The 22,929-nt window shown below is 36.4% G+C and overlaps 1 protein-coding gene across 4 annotated transcripts in view; it reads right to left on the bottom strand.

The window, feature by feature from the left end:
* The window catches only part of clip1b (CAP-GLY domain containing linker protein 1b), a 30,106-nt gene extending 7,528 nt beyond the window's left edge, over positions 1-22,578 (bottom strand). The window contains exons 1-15 of one of the 4 annotated variants that reach the window (XM_077243657.1): positions 22,123-22,578; positions 19,822-19,988; positions 19,261-19,748; positions 19,053-19,177; positions 17,348-17,549; positions 17,069-17,266; positions 16,714-16,817; positions 16,532-16,592; positions 15,534-15,638; positions 11,438-11,566; positions 11,208-11,324; positions 10,473-10,530; positions 9,948-10,165; positions 7,818-7,871; positions 1,495-1,580 (exon numbers count right to left, since the gene is read on the bottom strand). In XM_077243657.1, the coding sequence (XP_077099772.1) occupies positions 1,495-1,580; positions 7,818-7,871; positions 9,948-10,165; positions 10,473-10,530; positions 11,208-11,324; positions 11,438-11,566; positions 15,534-15,638; positions 16,532-16,592; positions 16,714-16,817; positions 17,069-17,266; positions 17,348-17,549; positions 19,053-19,177; positions 19,261-19,748; positions 19,822-19,909 (2,033 nt within the window). In that variant the 5' untranslated portion in view covers positions 19,910-19,988; positions 22,123-22,578. The remainder of the gene's footprint in view (positions 1-1,494; positions 1,581-7,817; positions 7,872-9,947; positions 10,166-10,472; positions 10,531-11,207; positions 11,325-11,437; positions 11,567-15,533; positions 15,639-16,531; positions 16,593-16,713; positions 16,818-17,068; positions 17,267-17,347; positions 17,550-19,052; positions 19,178-19,260; positions 19,749-19,821; positions 19,989-22,122) is intronic. The other 3 variants (XM_077243659.1, XM_077243658.1, XM_077243660.1) reach the window with 3 other exon arrangements.
* Positions 22,579-22,929: the final 351 nt, after the last annotated feature.

Here is a 22,929-nt window from a genome sequence, read left to right as displayed (position 1 = left end):
CACCTAGAGTGCATTATGATGCAGGAATAAATCAAATCATGCACGCTCAAAAAACAAGCGGAAAAATCAAAGTGAGGTCTCTATACGACAGAATTGTGAGAACAAATGCGGCATCATGAAACTGCAGACTAAAAGATGCCCACGGATTCAAAAAGAATATGCTGCATTTAATGAATGCTTTTTATTTTATTTTTATTTTAAAAATGATAATATAACAGGCTACGTCATGATACATATTCATGAGTGTCAGAAGATCAACAGAGCGTTATGAAAGGAACTCACGTGGAGTCGAGACCATTAGACAGGCGGAGAAGAGCAGCTGTAGTTGGAGAGACGCGGTTACGTAAAACTCCCTGGAGGAGAGACGCTCACTTCTGAAGCGTTGGGCTGAGAGCGCAAGAGTTCAGAAGAGGCTTCACACGGGAACCTGCTCGCATCACCGGAGCCGCAGCTTGAAGGAGCGTGTCGGATCAGCTTGAGTTACGAAGGCTTTGAGCTTCGGTTAGTGCTGCTTTAGTTTAAAGTCAACATGAATTCAATACGGATCCCATTTACACCATCACAAATGCATGTCGAGCCAAAGGTTTCTGCTTAAATGTTGAAATTAATTTTGCAAACAAATGAAAGTGAAAGATTTTAAGAAAAATGTAAAAGACTATTTTTGGAATTCATTCATTTTGCAAATGAATTTGTTTAAAAAATAATCTGCAAATAAACTGCAAATAAGATAATTGAGTATATGAAAAGTTAGCCAATTGGTTGCAAGTAAGCAAATAAATGGTGCTTATGAAAAGTTAAACATTTTGTGAAAAAGGTCAATTACATTCTTTGCAATTAATTTAAAATTATAATTTTAATTTATTTTCGAAGAATTTATCTTTTCAGCGGGTCACAAAACCCTCTTATTTTTCAAACACTTTCATATCCAGTAGAGACACTTTTCACCTTCCAATCAATTCCTAATGGATAAAGTCAGATTCTGCCCTACATATTTTTCTTATTGATTACCCTGAATGTGAAATGCTGCGAGCAAAACTCAAACTTCAAACTCCTATCGTCCATGTGAGCTCAATGTGTCAGACTCAGAACACATGTATTACGCCTTTTGTTATACAGAAATCACAGTTGTTGTGACCAGGTGGACTCGTGATGTCATTCTGTGACTCACTTAATCACCACTATGGTACCATAGTACTTACCCAACTAATTAAGAACAAAATCATTTTTAGCTCAAACTAAGCAGATAATTAATTTAATAAGACACAGCTGAAAGATGTTAAATAGTGTTTAATTGTTGTAGCTGTAGTCTAGTGGTCAGCACACATGCTCGAGAATACGTTTTCAGGCTGGATTGTGTCATTTTCCTCTCCTCCCTATCATTTCAGTCCTCTTTCTTCTATCACTATCAATGAAAGTGCGAAAAAGTCTAAGTGAATAATAATAAAACAGTCAGTGATGAGAAAATGCATGTCAGCAGGACTGGAGGAGACTCACATTTCTTGGCAGAGGTTCCCGATGCGCTGAGTTCCTGAACACAACTGCTCCTGATACTGAGAGTTCTGCTGCTTCAGGGCCTCAAGCTGGTGGAAGAGATAAAATATGATTAAAACAAGTGAAAATTATGCTTTTGGACAAAACGTGTTGGAGAGAATGTCATGAAAACTTTCAAAAACATGTATTTTCCATAAAGAAATTCATGCATACTTAATGACCATTATGCCTTTTCCAGCATTCTTAAATTATTTTGATGATAATTAAGCATATTTCAACTAAAGTTCTTTCTACAATAGCAGTATTTGTTGTTCTTTACTTTACTACTATCTTTATTACAGTATTTTCTAAATGACAGTAAATATCCAGTTTTTTTAGAGGAAAAGCAGTGCTGTTATTGTTAACTAAAACCATTGAAAAATGTTTTTGTTAGTTGAAATAAAGCTGAAATAAATATAAATATTACATTAAAAAACTTAAATGAAAATTAGAAATGCTTGAAATAAAAAACACAAAAAAAGAATTGTATGTCACTTTTCAGGTATAAAATACAGTTCAAAGTGCTTGACATAAAAATTATACAGTCCAATATCAACAGCAACATCACATTCAATAAAAATGTGCATCAAACCTAAGAGATTAATTAAATGCAACACTTACAGTATAAAATACTAAAACATGTGAAGGACAAACATAAAAGTAACAACAGTGACAAACACAAACATAAAAGTAACAACAGTGACAAAAGCACATAAAATTATCCAATTAAATTTAAAATGAAAACTAAACATAAATAATATTCAAAATATTAATAATAGTATATAAATATAATACTAAAATAAAACTGGGGGAAAAGCATTTAATTGTCATGAAAATAATAATGTGATTATGCACAAAAGGTGTTCTGGGAGTTTTCCGCCGTTTTCACATCCAAAAACCATCTCTCCTCAACAATTTGAAGTACCAATTATTTCTGTAGCACAAACATTTCAGAACAAGTTTCACACCAAAACTAGTTAGATTGAAACAAATACCTAAACCTAAGCATGAGTAATAGTATTAGTGATGCCTTCTTTAGCAAACACGTGAACAAAGTATAATCAATGAGAGCTTACTCAATTTTTAAATCAGAGAGGATAAATCACATTTAGGACTAATACATGCACAACTAATACTTAGTAAAAGCATGTCAGACTGTCAAATCTGGTGAAGTCAGATTACTGTTCCCATGAGACCCATAATTCAATCCCATCAGACTCACTGTAACTAACTGGTCTGCATCAGACTGAACCGGTAATTACACTCTTCAGCACAAACGCCTAGCTCTGGCCGAGTTGGTAGTTAATTTCATCTACATGCTAAGAACCAACATCAATGTTGTTTTAATGAATCAGAGATTTGCCTGTGCTGAGATCATGGAGTGATTCAGAGGAAGCTCGAGAGAATCCTTGATGATTGAGGAATTATACTGTCATCACTGAATGAAATATCATAAAACAACCGTTTCATACAGACTCGCATGAAAGCATTCTTCAACTCAATGTACACGGCATAACATGCACCAGATAAAGTCACACGTCATAGGATTTTCTTTCCTTTTTATGCATAAAAACCATCTCAAAAATCAGAAAGAGCCAAAAAAATTGGGATTGGAAATTAAATTGAAAAGAAAACAAAAAAAGCCTATGTCATCACAAACCAATTCCACTAGTTAAAAAAGCTACTATTGCTGAATGGTCCAACTATGGTCACCAATATACAGTATCATGCATTCCCACAGGGGAAGAGCACTACAGAAGAGCGACCTTTACCTGGCAGAACGAGGTATAAACGCTGCCCGTGTAGTTCTGTTGGAGCGCTGTCACATCCATGCTGCTGTGTCCTTCCTATTTTTTCCAAACAAATGTGCCCTATCAATAATACATCCCCCTACGGCCCCATGGAGAGAGAGAGAGAGAGCCGCTGGCGCTCCAGCACACTCACGTTTGAGCAAACACACGCTCTGAGAAGCATCACACAGGGCAGCTTCATTATGTAAGGACGACAAGCCCCGCCCCTCTCGACAACACACACACCTTCTGCTGTTCTCCGTCATCAATGCTCATTCATCCTGAATTAAATGTTTCTACACGATGAGACAATCCATGTTTGACTGGTGACATCAGAGAAATGAAAATCCTTGTGTGAGCGAGAACGCAGTCATGGTTTCTATGTAAACAACATTTGGTGAATGTACACTACCAATCAAATGTTTGGGGTAAGTTTTTATTTTTATTTTTTTAATGAACTTATAAAAATGACAGTAATGACTTTCAAATGACAACTCTAATGTTTTTTTCTTAAAGTTGTATTCATCGAAGAATCCTGAAAGGAAACAGTTTCCACAAAAATATGAAGCAGCAAAACTGTTTTCAATATTGATAATAAGAAATGTTTCTTGAGCAACAAATCATCATAGAATGATTTCTGAAGGATCATGTGACAATGAAGACTGAAAATTCAGCTTTGCATCACAGAAATAAATTACATTTTTAAAAAATATTTAAATAAAACAAGTTATTTTAAATCTTAATAATATTTCATAATATTACAGGTTTTACTGTATTTTTGAGCCAATAAATGCTGCCTTATTGAGCATAAGAGACTTCTTTTTTTTTAATGACCGACCCCAAATTTTTAAACAGTGGTGTATTTTTTTAAGCTTCAACGGAGGCTGTGAAAGAGACTTCAGTCATCCTTGAATGACACAAAATAGAAGGAAATTCAGGCTAACCTAAATTAACTCTTAAACCTTGAGGGGACAAAAGTCCAAAATGAGGTCACAATAAGGTTGTCTTTTTCAATACAGAAACCAAAAATAAACTTAAAGGGACAGTTCACCCAAAACTTTTAACTGTCATAATTTACTCACGCTCATGTCATTTCAAACCTATATAAGAGCATTGTTTATATAACAGCAGTTCATAGTGACAAAAAAAGTTACATGCTAAATAAAGCCTTTTGATAGCTTTGTTTGAGGAATAGAGCAAAATTTAAAGGGATAGTTCACCCACTGTCATTAATTACTCACTCAAGTCGTTCCAAACCCGCAAGACTTTCATTTATCTTCGGAACACAAATGAAGATCTTGTTGATGTAATCTGAGAGCTTTCTGTCCCTCCATAGACGGCTACGCAACTGACAATTTAACGCTTCAAAAAGTTCATAAAGAGATCATAAAACTAATCCATATGAATTGAGCAGTTTGGTCCACAATCTTTCGGGTTTGGAACAACATGAGGGCAAGTAATTAAATGACAGAATTTTCATTTTTTGGGTGAACTATCCCTTTAAGTACATCTCCTCAGATTGAACACAAAGTTATGGTATGGCTTCAAAAGAGTTGAAATATAGTGCAAAAACACGCTTGCATATTCTCCAAAGCTCCATGAAACAAAGTCAGTCATATGGGTTTAGAACAATATTAGGGTGAGTGAATAATAACAGAATTTTCCTTTTTTGGTGAACTAACCCTTTAACTCTAAGTCTATGTTTTGCCTTGTCAAACAGAAAGTAAGTCTCACTAAAATCTGAAAGAATTGGCAATAAATCTCTATGGATATCCTGAGCATGTTGTCACTTTACCCTAAAACACCTTTTCTATCTAAATCTTTAGAATCCATTAATAGGAGCACACACAGTTTATTATTTATACAGTATATTTATACAATACAGATTGTTTAAAAAACAGCTTCAAATTATTAAACAGGAAAATAACATGATAATGTTGTATATGTATGAGGTTTGCATGAATAATTCTGTTACTTTCCTATTAATTACTGTGAAGCTGCTTTGAAACTATTTCTAAATACATAAAGCACCATAAAACTAAAGGTGACTTGACTGTAAAACTCATCAATTATGAACAAATTGAAGATAATAGTATCATAATCCAGCTCAACTCAATTTCAAATTGTGTTCGTATCTGATAGCGTCAGTGCAATTAAATTGATAATATTCCTGAATATTAGTTGTCTTTTAAACCTAGCACTCGCCAAATGCTTAACAGATTATGCTTGGCATGAGTTTATACACACAAATGTCTTTAAACCAACACCAAAATATCCACAGACTGAACCAACAACATTCTCTGAAGCAATGCAGGTGAGTCTGTAATACTGATGCTGAATCAAGTCAGACTTATCAGTCGAGGACCAGTGACATAAGAAGACCTGTGACTCTTTCACGTTCACGCAGTCTTCCAGTATGTGAAACCGCAGAGGGAAAGTCTCCTCTGATGAGCGTTGGCCGTCGGGCTGATTATGTAAGGCCACATACGAGCGCACAGAACATGCTTTACATGCAGCCTGCAGGCGGTCAGATGTAGAGGACTCGTGCATGAACTAACAATGTGTCGGAACCATTTCGTCAGTAACAGGACATTTACACCGTGAAAAATCTCTGCTCACCTCTTAAATAAATGACTTCACGTTAATCTGAATACAAATTCCGAATGTGTTTTAATGATACAACTGGCAGTTTCACACATGTAAACAAAATATTTTGTGTTCAACATCATATTGACAGCAGTAATTCCTGTCATGATGTTAAAGGGATAGTTCACCCAAAAATTTTAATTCTGTCAGTAATTACTGATGTGTGAGTTGATGAATGTTTATCTGTTCATCATATAAAGCGTTCGTGTCTCTTCAGAAAGTTTGGACTAAACCGCTCGATTCACATGGATTTGTTTTACGATCTCTTTATGAACTTTTTGAAGCCTCAAAGCGTCCGTTGCGTAGTTATCAATAGAGGGACAGAAAGATCTCATATTTCATCAAAAATATCTTCATTTGTGTTCCGAAGATGAACGAAAGTCTTATGGGTTTGGAACGACATGAGGGTGAGTAATTAATGACAGAATTTACATTTTTAGGTGAATTATCTCTTTAAAAGCAGATATTTTGTATAATTATTACTGGTGTCTGCTAAAGCAAGAATCACAATCACTGCTAAGGTTAGTGATTTGGACAAACCCCCTAACACTAAGTAAGAGACCTTATTCACGGCAGCGCCATCTTTGATATTTTTTTTTAGGCTGTGAGAGGGATAGACATACATCTCTTCAGTGGGTTGTACTGTTATTTAATGTGTTTTTGGATCGTTCTGCTGACGAAACACTGCAAAAATATATTTCTAAGACATTTCAGTAGACAAAAAACTCAAGAGTCCAGACATGAGCTGTGGGATAAAAAGTGATTTAGGAGCTTTATACAGCAATCAAAAACATGGTATGTCTATCTCTCACAGCCTCGTTTTCATACCTGTCATGGCAGTGCTCTAAATAAGGTCTATAAACTTCATCCTACAGCAGTGCTACTGTATGAACATGAATACCTCAAATCATGTGGACTGGAAAGGAGATACAGTGAGCAAACAACTAGCAACCACCCAGAGACCCCTGAAAACCACGTCTCACACCCCTTTTCCACCAAAAAAGAACTGGTTCGGAACTGGTGCTGGTTCAAAGTTAGTTCGGAGTTGGTTCAACTTGCGAACCTTCTCAGAACCGGTTTGTTTTCCCACTGACTAGAGCGCCCAGCGAACGACGTCGTTACGTCACTGTGTACGTCGCCATACAGAAACGCTAGCAAGTACATTATTTTGGGATTATCTCTAACTTGTGTACCATGAAGGCTTTAAAAACAATTGAAATAAGTAAGTCTTTTAATCTTTTCCTTTGATATGTAATAATTTCTGATTAGTTATGTACCTCTGTCTTGTGTCTTTTTTTTCTTTCCGTTTATTTGTTCTATATTTTGACTGTTTTCTTCTTTGCTTACATAATGTTTTCAATAAAAAAATAAAATTTAAAAAAAGCTAGAAACGCTTGCGCCAACTTCAAGCATAATAATTACAATGGTGGACTACATCGTGTTTCTGCAAATGTTTCTCCTGGCTTTGCGGTCATAAAATATGTTTTGGACACATCTAAACCCGCCTCCAGCCCCGCTGTAAGCATGACACGGTGGTAAAAGAACGGTTCTCTGGTTCTAGTCCAGCAAAGAGTTGGTGCCGCTTTGGAACCAGTTTTCCTGGCCGAGAACCGGTTCTTTGGCTGTCGAAACACAAAGAACCGGTTCGCGAGTAGGCACCGGCTCCGAACCGGCTCTCAAAATGCTTTGGTGGAAAAGGGGTAACAGAGGAGACTTCTGAACAGGTAACGATCATCAAAATAGTCCCACCCTTCCAAGTCCCTTTCAAACATCCTCACACGGATATGAAGTAAATTAACCAGGAGTCATAAAACACTGTTTATCTTTATGATATGAGTAAAGCGTACTTACCTCCTCCTGCAACTCCTTATTCTTGTGCATCATCTGCTCCAGGTTTTCATCAGACTGAGTGAAAAAACCTCCAATTACAAACTTGTACTACAATTTTTGACCAACATACTCAAATGCACTAGTTTGGGGTTGGTAAGAGTTTTAAATCAAGTGTCTTATGCTTACCAAGGCTGCATTTAGCTGAACAAATTATAGTAAGCAGTAAAAAATTATAATAATAATACTGTGAAATATTATTAGTTTAAAAAAACGTTTTCTATTTTAAAATGTTTTAAAATGTTATTTATTCCGGTGATGGCAAAGCTGAATTTTCAGTGACCCCAAACATTTGAACAGTAGAAACATGATGGCCTTTTGTTATGGCATAGATTAAAAGTATATGCTATATAGAAATAATGACAGATGGATATGTTAGAGTTGGCCGACCTGACAAGCATTTACACTGACAATATACCATATTTTCTGGAGTTATTGTTATCACTGTAAAATCATAAATAAATATGCAATCTCCTTCAAGCAATGTAAAATAACTGAACTATGTTCCTTTGGAAATTATAATAAATTGTTTCCAAATCTTAAAAGAATAATGTAACAAATGTAAATTAATAATGAATTTTCTCCTTTAAAATATTTTTTAATTTCTAATATATTTTCAGTGAATTTGAATCAAATATTATGAAAAATATGTTCAATTTCAAAAACATCTCATATGCTACACATGCCCTACCATTCAAAATTTTGGGGTCATTTTTATATATATATTTTTTTTATTTTTCTTTCTTTTTTTTCTATTCAGCAAATTATGCATTTGAAAGAAGTCTCTTATGCTTCTGATTCCATTAGTTCAGTGTTCAGTGTCACACGATCCTTCAGAAATTAATCTAATATGCTTTACAAATAACATTAACATTAAAAATCGTACCCACCCCAGTGTATTGACCGATAGTGTATGAAACTGGGCGTCTGTTTCAGGGGAGGCGTTTGAGTATGGCAGTTCAGATAAAACATCAGCTAATGACGATGCTCGTTAAAGATTGTGGGAGGGTTTTAACCCCCCTAAATTTCCACCCAGCCCCCCTAAAAATGTGCTATTAACTGTACACTAATTCGTGATCGCCTCAGTCACCTTTGAAAGTCATATGAACCCGGCTCTTCTCAGTATTATATCCGCAGCGTCAGAACATAAGCAGAGGACAACATTTATTTATCGATCGTTATGATATATATGCATCTGTATAGTTCTTTGTTGGTCATAAATGCCGTTTACATAATATGATGCTGGAGCAATTCAACACGGTTTCCCACTGTAAAATCTGGGCTTATTTATTCATTTATTTATGAAATTCTTTTCATCCAAACGGCATGATACTTTGTGACTTTTCCTACTCTTGCTATACTTCATACTTCAGTGCAATAAAATTGCTAAAAAAAATTGTTATAATATTCATTTGATAATAAATCCAAAGGCCAAACACGCGATAAGTGACCATTCACGATAAGCGCTGCTCTTATGACCTTAACGCCGACTTCTCTGATTGGATCCCACTTCAGAAAAAAACAACGTGTTTTTATTATTATTTTAACAATGTCGAAAACACAATGGCAGATTTTAAATGAACACATAAATATATACATGTATACATTATTGCAAAAGTATTATTATTAAAAAAATTGTGTGGAGTGAGTGTGCGCAGCCGCAGTTTATTGCATCACTTAATCGCGCATCTTTTGTATTAGCCTAGCTGTCAGATACTGAGCAACAGTGAAAAGAAACAGGCCAATTCAATCTTCCCTGGATGTTTTTTTTAACGAAGAAATTAAATAATAGCAATCAGGAGAATGGAAGCAGCAATAAAAAAAAATTACGACTGTAGTGCTGTCAGCAAAACGTTATACTACTAATGCAATAAAAACTGCACTGCGACAAAAACGTAAGGCATGTGTTTTTCTATTTAATGCTGTTCACTGTGAGTTTTAATTAATAGTGTAATAGAGTTAATAGTGCATCGTGCATTTTGTTTGGTATAATGTGAGGTATATCGTTCAGTAATGTCGTTGTTCTACATGCCCAGAGGGAATGCCATACTCTAGGCATTCTAGGTCTGTTTTACAGTGGTAAATGTCAGTCACCTGGGTTTGGTTCTTGTAGGCTTTCAGTTCCTCCACCTGCCGTTCCGGCCCAACGCTCCTCTCTGTGTTTCTGCTCAACTCTCCTTCTGTTTGGCCCAGCTTCTCCTTCAGCTCCTTCATCTGAAGGTCTCTCTCTTCGTCCTTCTTCTGCAGTTCCTCCTTCTCCCTGGACACCTGATCCAGCTTCTCTCTCTCCGTTTTCATGTTCCTTTCCATTTCTGCCGCCACACAGAAGAAGGGGAGGAGGTCATAGAGGAGCTCATGCAGCAGTATTTGTGCTAATATGATCATTTTCCCCAAACTTTCACACAAATTGGATTGCGGAGCAAGTAAAAAGTCTGCCGTTGTGAGTTATGGCTATGCTGGGAACGTCTGGTTTATCTCATGAGCATGCAAAAATGACTGTGCAGAGCTGTTCACATTGGCACAGGCTCACACACCAGGGATGCAAATATATTAAGGATCAGATGCTTAACAGTAGTTAAAGAGCATTTTAGTGCTTTTGATGAGTCATGTTTTACTTACCTTGCATTGCTAGATTTGCTTTATTATTGTCCTCTACTGCTGAGTTAAGCTTATTTGTCTAAAATTAAACAGAACAAACAATTACAAACTAATTGGTACAGGACAAAATGCTGGCCAAAAACAAATGTTTACCTTGCTTAGATTCAAGTTATTATGCAGACAATTATACTTAAGTAATGAACTAAAAATAAAACACAGAGCTGAACTATATATATACACACACACACACACACACACACACACACACACACACACACACACACACACACACACACACACACACACACACAGTATATATATATACATACACATATATATATATATATATATGCTCTGTATTTTATTTTAATTGTATTACTTGTATATGTTGAAAAAAATCAGTTTTTCATGATAATGTTATTAAATTCAAGTTAAATCATATTGCCAATACCACTTCACGTCAAGCTTAACCATAACCATGATAAAAATCACTGTAATGCATGGCCTCTCAAGACTTCTTGGCTTAATAGAAAAGATTACAAGTACCATGATTTTGTAATGATATAACATTTAGTTTTAGAGAAATGTATGCATTCCAAGGCACATCTAAATAATTTAATAATATGGGCTGGAGGGAGGCGAATGTACAGCACAAGGGACAAAAAACTTTAAAAAATAAGTTTTACTTTCCTCTAGTCATTATGTGAAAAACAACCAGGGTTTTTCAGGTTAGTAAATAAGCAGTCTTAGTGTTACCAGATCTTGCAGCTGCTGCTGGAGGGATGTTTTCTCCTGTTCAGAGGAGGACAGTTTCTGCTGGAATAGAAGCATTTCCTTCTGTCTGTTCTCCAACTCGAAGTTCAGCTCCTTGATCTATAAGAACGCACAGAACACAGTGATCTTATGATGTAAATGTATTTTGGTGTACAAGCAAATGTCATAATGAATCTTATTCAGGTTTGATTTAAGGAGGGGGATGAACGGACCTTTTTGTCTTGTAATGGAGGGGAGGCTGATCCCGAGGTCTCGGCTCGAAGAGTTCTCAGCTGAAGCTGCAGTTCGGACACCTCCTTTTCCAGCTCCATGATCCTGGAGCGCTCGGACACCGTGGCGACCTACAGCAGGAGATGAGACTTAATCAACTGCTCTATGAAGGCATTAAACATAAACTACATACTTTCTACATAAGAAACATCTGCTGTTTTCTCATGAATTTAATGGGCGTAATGAAAATCAACCTGCCAGGACTTTTTTTTGTTTTGTTTTTTATCACAAACTAAATTTAACAAAAAACATTCTACTATGATATACACTACCATTCAAAAGTTTGGGTTTAGTACGATTTTTTATTTAAAAGATATAATTTATTGCATCCTTTCTGAACAAAAGTATCATTTAAAAGTGAGAGTAAAAGACATTTATAATGTTACAAAGATTTCTATTTCAAATAAATGCTGTTCTTTTGAACTTTCTATTCATCAAAGGATCCTGAAAAAGATTTTCATCTTAAAATATATTAAAAGATTATATTAATATTTCACAACATTACTGTTTTTTTAGATCAAACAAATACAGCCTTGGAAAGCATAGGCATTTAAAAAAAAAATATTAAAAATATCCTAAACTTCTGAAAAGCCGCTAACTTTTGAGCAGTGTAAACCAACAAAGATACTTGTAAAACTGCTATTTAATTAGGTGTTCAAGCACGAAGTGCTGAAAACCTATTGTATTTGTAAGGATTTTTATTATTATTATTATTATTATTCTCCGCTAAAACGCATCGTGCAGACCAAACCGTAAGTGCTAGAGACTTGAAACTTTGTCAGATGGTAGTACAAAAATCGAGGAGAGGTTATCAAATTATGAGCCCGATTGGCCTATAGGTGGCGCTATAGCAACCAATTGCGCGAAACTGCTCATAACTCCTAGACCGTATGTCGTAGACTCAAGTGTCTTATATCACTGGAAAGCTGGAAACCTGAAGTAAAAAATGTATATCTCCGATTTCATTTCCGCCATGATAGATTTTCCGCCATTTTGAATTTTGTCGAAAAACTACTTTTGCGAACTAGTCCCTGGTTTTTTGCCCGATCGGAACCAAACCAGTGCCAAAATGTTCTCTGGAGTCTGAATATCAATAATTATCAAAAAAAAGTTGAAATTTTGATTAACTGTCGCTAGAGGGCGCAAAATGAATGTTGTGGGCGGAGCCTATTTTACTAAAATGGCTATAACTCAAGAAGTAAATGAGATAGCTTCACCAAACTCGGTACACATGTGAATGAGTTGATTTTGAGGTCACAGTAAAAAAACCGCGTCGATCTAACACTAGGTGGCGCTATAACATTAAAAAAACATAAAAGGGGGTGTGGCCACCTGACCGTTAGTCCGATTGACCTGAAAATTGGTATGCAGTGTCTTGGTCCAAGGCCCCATGTATGTGTAAAAGGATATTGGCGTATCTCAAAAAACATGGCCGCCATCGGCCAATAAAGTTTGAGCACCTGTGAGACGAGGTTAACGGAGGCCAATCGGTACGAAACTCAATGGTCATGTTCGACTCATGGCCCAAGAGGTCTGTAAGAGTTTTGAAAGAAATCGGCCACTAGTTGGCGCTAACGAGTTTTACGGCTCTGTAATCACGTGGTGTTGCACACATCCCCACAAAATGCATATCATTTGATAGATCTCCTCATGATGAACAACTTTGCCTCTAGAATCATTGCTGTCAATCAAACCGTTCATTAAATATTCACGAATATGTTAAAAACCTACTTTTGCGAACTAGTCCCTGGTTTTTCGCCCGATCGGAACCAGACCAGTCTTGGACAATTCTCTGGACTCTCTAGATCAATAATTATCAAAAAAAAGTTGAAATTTGGCATTTGGTTGGCTATAACAGGGTCATTTATAAAATGGGCGTGGCAAAATATAGTCAAAAGCCTATAAATCCTATACAAAAACTCAGAACTTCACAAAAATGGATGAGCATATGTGTCATACCATGGTGAAGAAGCAGGCAAAGTTCCATGGAGATCAGACAATAGGTGGCGCTATAACTGTTGAAAAGCTTTAAAACCATACATTTCCTATGGTAAATTGCCTGTATTGGCTGTAAATGGTCTTTTCCATCTATGATCGTATAATTTTCAAATCTTAATGTTTAAAACCAGTGCAGTACAATTATCTGGACTCTCTAGATCAATAATTATCAGAAAAGGTATAATTACTTAATTTGGATGGCTATAATAGAGTGTAAATTGGATGGCTATAACAGCTATAACAGCTACAACAGCCAATAAGTGGTATTTTACTGCCCCCTGCTGTCATTTCATCATACTGCTCTCTAATATTTTTATATATAATTGATATTTAGACTTTATTAAATCATTATTTTAACATTTACAATCACATTTTGTCAAAATTCATCTATTGCTCTGTACTCTCTAGAAGAATAATTATAGGAAAATGTATAACTTCTTAATTTGGATGACTATAATAGGGTCACTTCAATATGTAGCCTTGACCGAAAGCCAATATCTTTTCAATAAATGCTCATAGCTTCTTAAAAAAATGTCAAGAACAGCTATAACAGCTTGAAAAAGGCTAACAGCCAATAAGTGCTATTTTACTGCCCCTGCTGTTTAAAAAAAGTCATTTTGTCACACTACTCAACTATAATTAATATTTAGACTTTATAAATTCACTATTTTAACATTTACAATAACATTTAGTCAAAAATCGTCTATTGAAGTGACAATTGAGTCACATTGGCTCCTGAAGTTCCAAATGTCTCTATCTACATCAGAATGAGCGTGTGTAAATTAAATTATATGAAAAACATGGCCTATTGTATAAGTAGGCTGTAATAGCACTGTTGTCCACTAGATGGAGTAGCAGCATTAGACATTTTTAATCTTTTTTTATCAGCTTTCAGCATTGGCTAACAAACAAATGCTTAAAGCATTTTCTTTAATTAGTTTTATATTATTACATTGCAAAGAAATATGTGAAATGCTCATATACCATTAAAACAGATTTTCACAATAACATATCCCAAAATTGTGTGTGTGTGTGTGTGTGTGTGTGTGTGTGTGTGTGTGTGTGTGTGTGTGTGTGTGTGTGTGTGTGTGTGTGTGTGTGTGTGTGTGTGTGTGTGTAAGCATGCATTATGGAGTTAACATGAAAAAAATGGTTTTCTTCAGTGGAGAATACTGGAGAAACAAAGTAGTTGAAAATGAAAGTGAGCCAATAAGTGGTCTTCTACTGCCCTCTGCTGGCCACTCTTCTTATTAATAGTCTTTTTTTGTATATAGACACTATAAAATCACTTAAATAACAATTACTATTATAACACATTCATATTTTGTCAGAGTTTATCACTTCAATTGTTCTTATGCTTCATATAATTGCTATCAACGTGGTAAATCATGGTAAATAACGCCAGAAACATGGTAAATCATAGTAAAAAAGGTAAATCATGCTAGAATCCTGGTAAATTATTCTAGAATGTGCTATATCATGGTAAATCATCATATAACATGGTATATCAAGGTAAACTATGGAAAATCATGTAAGACTCATGGTAAATCATACTGGAACATGGTAAATCATGAAAAATCACACTGAAATGTAGTATATCATGGTAAATCATGCTTGCTACATAAAACTTAATGTCTTTTGATGCTTTTGTGCTTAACGGCCTGAAAGGCCTTAACTGCTTGAACACCGCTAAATGCTGCTTGCAGCTTTAATTATATTTATTTCCCCACATAGCAGTAGGCTACTGAGAATTATGGTTAAAATGTGCTTAAATTTACATGGGGAAAAAAACAATTGGTCCTAAAAAAGACCTAAAAATATTATTTACACAAAATCATTTATTTTCTTCTTTTGACTTTGGGATGAAAAATGACTTGCAGAGACCCAGTGGTGCTTACAAAAAAGAGACCTACCTCAATCCAACATGGAATAAAAAATAATTGCTTTCACAAAATAAGCAAAATCTCTTCCGTGCATGGGGATCTGACTTTAACCCCAAGAGAAATCTCTTTCCCCCTCCCATCTGACAGATTCATTTACCCTAGTATCCTCTAACTCCCTCTGGAGTTTATCTGCTTTGGTCTTTTCAAACAGAAGACTCTGTTCGAGCTCCTTAATGTGGGCATGCTCCAGTTTGGTCTGCGTCTGTTAGTAGATAGAAGAGGAAAAGAGAGAGACAACACCAACGGCGTGGTCACATGCCAGCCAAAAGCCAAGTACGAAGAGCTTCATGCAGATCTTGACATCATCCTTTCTCTATGAATGAGGACAAAGACAGCAGTGACATACACACACACAGAGCGGCGTGAAGACGGAGGATCGCATAAAAAAAACAAGAACACAAAGGCAAGAAACAAATGTGAAAGGCTCAAAGAGCAGACAGATGAAAGAGAGATGGAGGGTGTCAATAATAAAAGAATGAATGAAGGAATGAACGTTTGAAAGTGATAAAAGATGAAAAGAGAAGAATGCAGTGATGAAAGAGTGAATGAATTAACAAATAAAGAGAATAAGGTGAATAAAGCATCAAAGAGTCAATGCTATAACAGCCACAAAGTGATGCATTGTATTGATTTGTTTAGTTGTTTTTAAAAGAAACTTCTCCAATATGATTTTTGAAGAACTTGTCAATGAATGATCCTCATTTGATCTTGAGATCAAATCTATCTATCTATCTATCTATCTATCTATCTATCTATCGTTTTAGTCAAAACAAGTCTATCTATCGATCTATCTATCTATCGTTGCAGTCACAACAAGTTTATCTATCTATAGATAGTTGTGGTCACATCAAGTCTATCAATCAATCAACTATCTATCTATCTATCTAGTCTATTATCTGTCTGTCTTTCCGTCTATCATCTCTTTAAAACATAATTTATTTATCTACTTATCTGCTGTGAATTTGTTCAGTTAAAAGTGTAAATGATACTGATTATTTCTGCATGAACACAGACTGATCTGTGACAGGTGACTATGCAGGTTCCGGCCATATTCAGTTTCTCTCGATGTAAACGTATATGATAGGGTCACTTTACCTCTAGGTCACCTTTGGTAATACAAGCTTCCTCTACACGGAACTGCAGGTCCTCCACTTTTCTGTGGGATAAAAAGTACACTTCAAACCCTCAAATGTTTCTTAACACATTCACATGAACTTGCATGTTCTTTTGCAATTTAATCAAGCAATATATAAGGTATTTTTAAAGATCAGGATTACCTTTTTTCCTCTTCCAGTTGATTCATCAGCTCCACTTTATCTCGGTCTGCAGTCTCCACAAGTCTCCGCAACTGGTCCAACTTGGCTTCCATCTCATGAGCGTACTTCAAAAACACATGCAAACTTTTCAGATTCAGAACACCATGCAACAGTGTGCATCTAAAGGTGGTGATACACGGGGTTAACCAGGTGAGACACAGGGCCCACGACTGATCTAAAATGTCCAGATAGAAACTTGCTGCCCATTCTCAATGGGAAAGTGCCCAAGCAACATTGCCCAGAAATATTGCTCAAAAAGTTGCCCAGTGTATCATCACCTTTTTAGAGTCTGGTTTAATATCAGAAAACGACCCACCTGTTCCTGGCCCTGTCTGAGCAGTGCCAGCTCTTGCTGCACCTCTCCAGCATGGCTTGTGGCTCGTGCCACTTCCGTCCTCTCCATGTCCCGCTCAGCCAGGAGCTGCTCGATGTGCTGCTGCTTCTCCTTCAGGGCCTCCTGCAGGGCCGTGGTGCCTGAGATCTTCCGTGCGTACCGTGCAGACGTCTCTGTGAGCTGAAAGATTACTGACAGCTATTATTTCTAATAATATATGGAGAAGAACATATACTGTGAGAGAAAGGAGCAGGACTGTACCAGGCCTGCTCGGCTGGGTTTGCCTCCTACTGAGGAGGTGACAGAGCTGAGGGAGCTGATGGAAGATGCGCTGGGGCTGTTCTTTAGGGTCGACCTGCGCCTGGAGGTTTTGGATTTGGCTGTAGTGGTGGACGGGAATCCGATGCGTGTGACTTTGTGCGTAGGAGCGAATAGTCCGTACTTTGGGAGGCACTGAAAATACCTGTGAGAGTGAAGCATAAAAATACATAAATATTCCCTAATCAAGATGTGCCAAGCTGATAGACTCATATGCAAACAGAGTGCTGTTATAAAATCTAAGGGTAATTTAACTTAGTATTAGTTCAGGGTGTGCACACTTATACAGTTAGTTATTCCAATTTTTATTCAGATTTTTTTTTTTCTATGAAAACTGTCACTTTGTTTTTCAGTGGCATTGCACAGGTTGTGATTTTTACATTAAATATGCAAAGGTTTGATATGAGTTGTCTTTGTTTTATTTTTTACATCACAAAAAAACAGCCGTTTTAACAGGGGTGTGTAGACTTTTTATATGCACTGATCTTACAATACACTTTCCATAAAGACAGTTCAACTAGAGTAACCTGAGATTAAAACCAACATGACACAGCATTAACAACTCGTTTTTACTTCTGTAATGTAATATTTCAGAGCAAAACAGGACATTTTATATTATAGAGGGTATGCACATGATGTCACTGTCTGGAGTGACTGTGGGTACGCCCACTTAGTGGCAGCATTGGTTTTCAGCAAGAATGCCACGAAAAACACACAAAACACATCTAAAACAGGAAAAAGCTTTGAGATTGACTGTACCTATAGATTTGACAAGAAATCTGAAGTGTATTTTTACAGACTACCAAAAGCTACAGAAAAGAGAAGCAAATGGATCGCTGCAATTCACAGAAACAACTGGACTCCAGTCACTGCAGCCAGCGAAACATGGATTTGCACTTATCATTTTTTGTCAATATGTTGAATTTTGGGGTAAAATCATACCCTATATATTGTATTATTATATATTGCATTGACAATTCATCAAATAAATATATTATTTTATGTCTTTTTTTTTGTGCATCTTATATTAAGCATAATTGGTTGTTTTTATATAAACTGACAAAACTATAGAAGTTTTAGGGCTGGAAGATTTATAACATTGATATAAGTCTACGCCCAGATTTAGACCTTCCTATATTGAATTTATAAAAGCATTCACTAGCAAATTTCCTTTATGTATTTCCCCAGCATCGAAATCAGGCATATATATAAATGTCAGGAAGCATGATTCCTGGCTCCATGTCAATATCCATGGATCACTGGATCTTTGGTAGTTGTAGGAAACACTATTGAGTCCAACCTTTAGTTTAAACCGATAATCGTTTGTTTTACTCGTGTTTTTGCAGTTTTCCCTATTAGATCCAGTCATGCAGCAGGCTCTTTTACCACTCCGGCTGCTCCATTGGGAACTGAACGTTAAAAAATAAAGCTTTATGACATACTGTACAGTAGAAAAAAAACAAGTAATTTCACATGCCTCTTCTATAGCTTCTCAACAATGTCTCAAAACTCTAGTTTCTCAAGAATGTGCTAAGATTCAGCCGGATAAGCAAAGACCTTAAAGATCTGTTTTATAATTGTGTTTTAAAACAGAACGTCCTGTTCTCAGGGGTTGATCTAGTGTAATTTTGACAAATTGTGGCCTTACCTTGCACCAGCTACTGCCCCATCATTCTTGCCAAGAGGCTCGTCCAGCTCAACGCCACACCATTCACCTTTCGCGAAGTCAGTTTCGCCAAGGAAACGCACAACACCTGCCTTGGATCCTGCAACCTAAGGTTTGCAAGCAAAACATTCCCTCAAACTTCCCTCAAGGAGCCACTAAAGTGTGAAGACATACCAGATATGGGCCTTACCAGCACACGATCACCCAGCTTCATGTCCCGCTGTAACTTCTTGGCCGAATCCGTCTCGGACAGATTGGATGCAGACTCGCTGGTGGCCCTGGTAAGGTTTGATGAGGACTTTGTGGTTGCACTAATGGTCTGAGTGACAGGAGCAGAATCTTTGGCAGGGGAGGCAGACAACTTGTTGGCGGGAGTCTGCGTGCCATTGGTCTCACGCTCTGCCACGGGAGTACGAGAGAGTTTGGAGGGCCGAGTAAATATGCCTCGCAAGTCCACGCACTGGAAGTAGCGTACTCCAGCCACAGAGCCATCGTTCTTCCCGATGGGCTCGTCTAGAACTATTCCTGCCCACTGGCCCGGTGCAAACTGAGTCCCTCCGATGAACTGCACACATCCCGGTTTATTTCCGTTGACCCAAACACGTTCGCCAACAGAGAAATCTGATGGCGCATCTTGGCCGGTATTGGAGGTCGGAGATGTTACAGCCTTGGCACCAGCTGCAGTCAGCAAAAATAAAGGCACGTCATGCCTGAATCAGTGCATTTAATATGTAACACATAGGTTACTCACCTGAGGTGGGCGAGGTTTTGGTTGGCGCCGAAGCTGCTTTACCAATCTTGGTGGGTGGTTTGAGACCACTTGGCTTCCCTGTACTCATTTTCCCTGCTTTATGCACACATGTGCTATTCCTGCAGGGGCTGGAAAAACGTCAACCCTCCTTGACCAGATAGGATTCCCTGACAGAATTTTTTATTTATTTAAGTAAAGCATGCAATTTGTGTTTAATTGTTGTATTGTGTGATGATTAACCCCTAAATACACAAAAAGTACCTGTGTCCACCTTAAATTTAAAGTCGTGATGAAACAGAAATAGCAACAAGTGTAACAGATTATCAAAAAAGAAAAAGGTGGGAATTGGTTTTATCACTTAGTTGTTTATTGGATTTTGTAGGTGTTGTACTCTTCCAGGAGCATGCAGTGGCGGGGTTGAAGCAGACTAAATGATTGTCCTGCATACGTCACCAGAGAGAAAATTACGATTAAATTCAAGGTCAAAAAGAAAATGAAACGTATGAACAGATAAATTGTTCACAATAAGCTCGCATTTAGAAAATACATACGTCGAATTTTCATTTCATGTAGACTCAATTCAGGCACAACCATTTTTAACATGGATGTGTAAAAGGCTTCCGGTGTCAGCCAATTCCAGTTATTTTAGATGTATACAAAAAGTCTGTTATGCTGCAAAGGGCAAACTAGTATTTTCTGCAAACCGTTTCACTCGGGTATATGTCACAATAGAGTGCAAGAGTCAACAGAAGTAAAAACTCATTTTATCCATTATCAATAATTGATTTTGAACGATAACTTATAAACTATTAAATACAGGCCTACTGTGAGGTACAAGGTTGTTAATATATGGTATTTGCTTCAACTGAAGCCGTCAGCCCACGTTATTACATCTTATTTTTAAAATAATCGTGTTTAACGGCATAATACGTTGAGAAAAACTACATTACTCATGATCCTGTACAGAAAACACCATCGGTGAATGACATCAAAGTACCGTGAGAGCGATTAGAGAGCAGATGTCTCCGTATGCTTTTGATTTTTTGCTTCAAATTAAAATTTGCAATGTAATGATTCACCTCTTAGCTGATTGTCTTGGTTCATCGTGGCTTATAACCCTTAACAAAGACTTTTTCTTTAAGTTGAAATTGAAATTGAATGGAGATAATAATTACAGAACCAGCGCTGCTGAAAAAGGCACTTTTATAGGGAAGAAAACACTAGAGCAACTTTTGTTTCATGGCAACTTTAATACATGACATGGTAAAAAATATTATTATCAAAGTGGATAGGATTTCTAACTGTAATCAAACTGACTGGAACTACCTGTGCATTAAACGGTTTTACTGCACACCTTCTAGCCAATCAGAATCGAGTATTTAAAGAGCCCGTGGTATAAATGGCATTATGGTATTTCTTTAGTGACTGTTGGAGGGAAAATAAATATGTTAATTACTATGATTTTATATTATTAACAATGATCAAATAACTATGGTACTTTGGTGGGAACTGTTGTTACCATGGTAACCATGGCTATTTGTGTCGGTTAATGACAGTTAATCCTGTACAAAATCATTTATACTTTCGCTAACGTTAATCCACAAAATCACACATAGGCCTAATAAAACTAAACGGCAACACAACTATCCTAAAAAAAGTAAAAAGGTACTACATTGACAGTACCATGTATTTGTGTACTGTATACCATGGTATCACCCTCTGAAAATCACTCTACCATGGTAACTTAACGTTAATACCACAGCAGTTTTAGTGACAAAAATATCACAATAGGCCTAACGTTATTGTTTACTCTATCATTGAATAATGAACCACTGGTTATTAATTTCGATTTGGAGTATAAAATATAGTTATCTATACTTTTGCTTCTGGTTATTTAACTAAATATTTGAAATAATAATAATAATAATGTATACCACTTAATGCAATCAGCGATTTCGATCAATTTGGACTGGATTGTTAAAAGAACAAAATTTGATTGTTATATTTTATTATTCTAGCGATCTAACGACAGCTAACTTAGCCAAACGATAAAACAATAATCAAAAACTATCCAAGAATTTCGCATAGCAGCTAATATCCCTCTAAACAAATATATGAAAGTCTGTTTTTAGTCACAAATTCCATATATTTGTGTTTCTACGTGTCTGTGAGTTCTCATCATAACAAACTGTCTGCTAGCCGACATTAGCCAGAGGAGCTAATCCAATAACGTTATATGCAACACACATGAGCTCAAAACAGTGAGTTTTAGAGAGAATCAAGTGATTACGTTTCTCTTACCTGAACTGTTTTAATGTCAAGCATGCCTTCGTGATAAGGTAAATAAAGGGATTTCTTGTTTGTCTGGATGATGATCTCACACTAGGGATGATGATGATGATGATGATGGGTGAGGCAATTCAACACAAAGCTGCACCCAAACACTTTACAGACGTTTGGCACATCCGTATAATGTAAATTAACAGGATATAGACCAATTAAAAGGAGCCGTATCAGATAAAGTGTGGAAAAAATGGATTTATGGATCGATGCATGAGGATTTTTGTGGCAGAATATGTTTGATTTTAAAACATTTAAAATGTCTTGCTGGGGAGAAACATAAAAAAAATTGCTGACCTACGATAAAAATGAATAGCTTTGAGTCCGAATTGTGTGATATAGTTTCAGAAATAATTTAAAGGGAGATTGAATTATATAGTGAATGAATGTTCCCAAAATGTGTCAGTGGTCTTTGGCGGCCAATAGTGGTCGAATCGGAATATTAACAAAAATGTTTAACAAAAAACATGAACATAAAATTTAACCATTTTTGCCTTGTCCCGTTTTTATTTTCCACTTGCATTTCTTGCATTTCCAATAAAGATTTGAATGACATAAATGTCGCCTTGTTGCTATTCTGACACAAGAAAGTACACAGTGACCTTTAAAGAGTGCAAAAATGAAAAAAATAATAATTAAATCTAGTAAATCCATACCAGATGCATTTCAACCAATGTTTTTTGATAGTAACCATTTGATTGATAAACTTAAAGTCTATAATTTTAGTATGAATATGTTAGTCCTACTGTTATCTATTAGCTAGTGTGA

This window comes from Siphateles boraxobius, unplaced genomic scaffold (assembly GCF_051911475.1).
Source record: "Siphateles boraxobius isolate OS27281-9 unplaced genomic scaffold, OSU_SipBor_1 25, whole genome shotgun sequence".
Classification (NCBI taxonomy): Eukaryota; Metazoa; Chordata; class Actinopteri; order Cypriniformes; family Leuciscidae; genus Siphateles; species Siphateles boraxobius.
The sequence above is the reverse complement of the archived record's forward strand: the minus strand, read 5'-3'. Positions and strand labels throughout refer to the sequence as shown.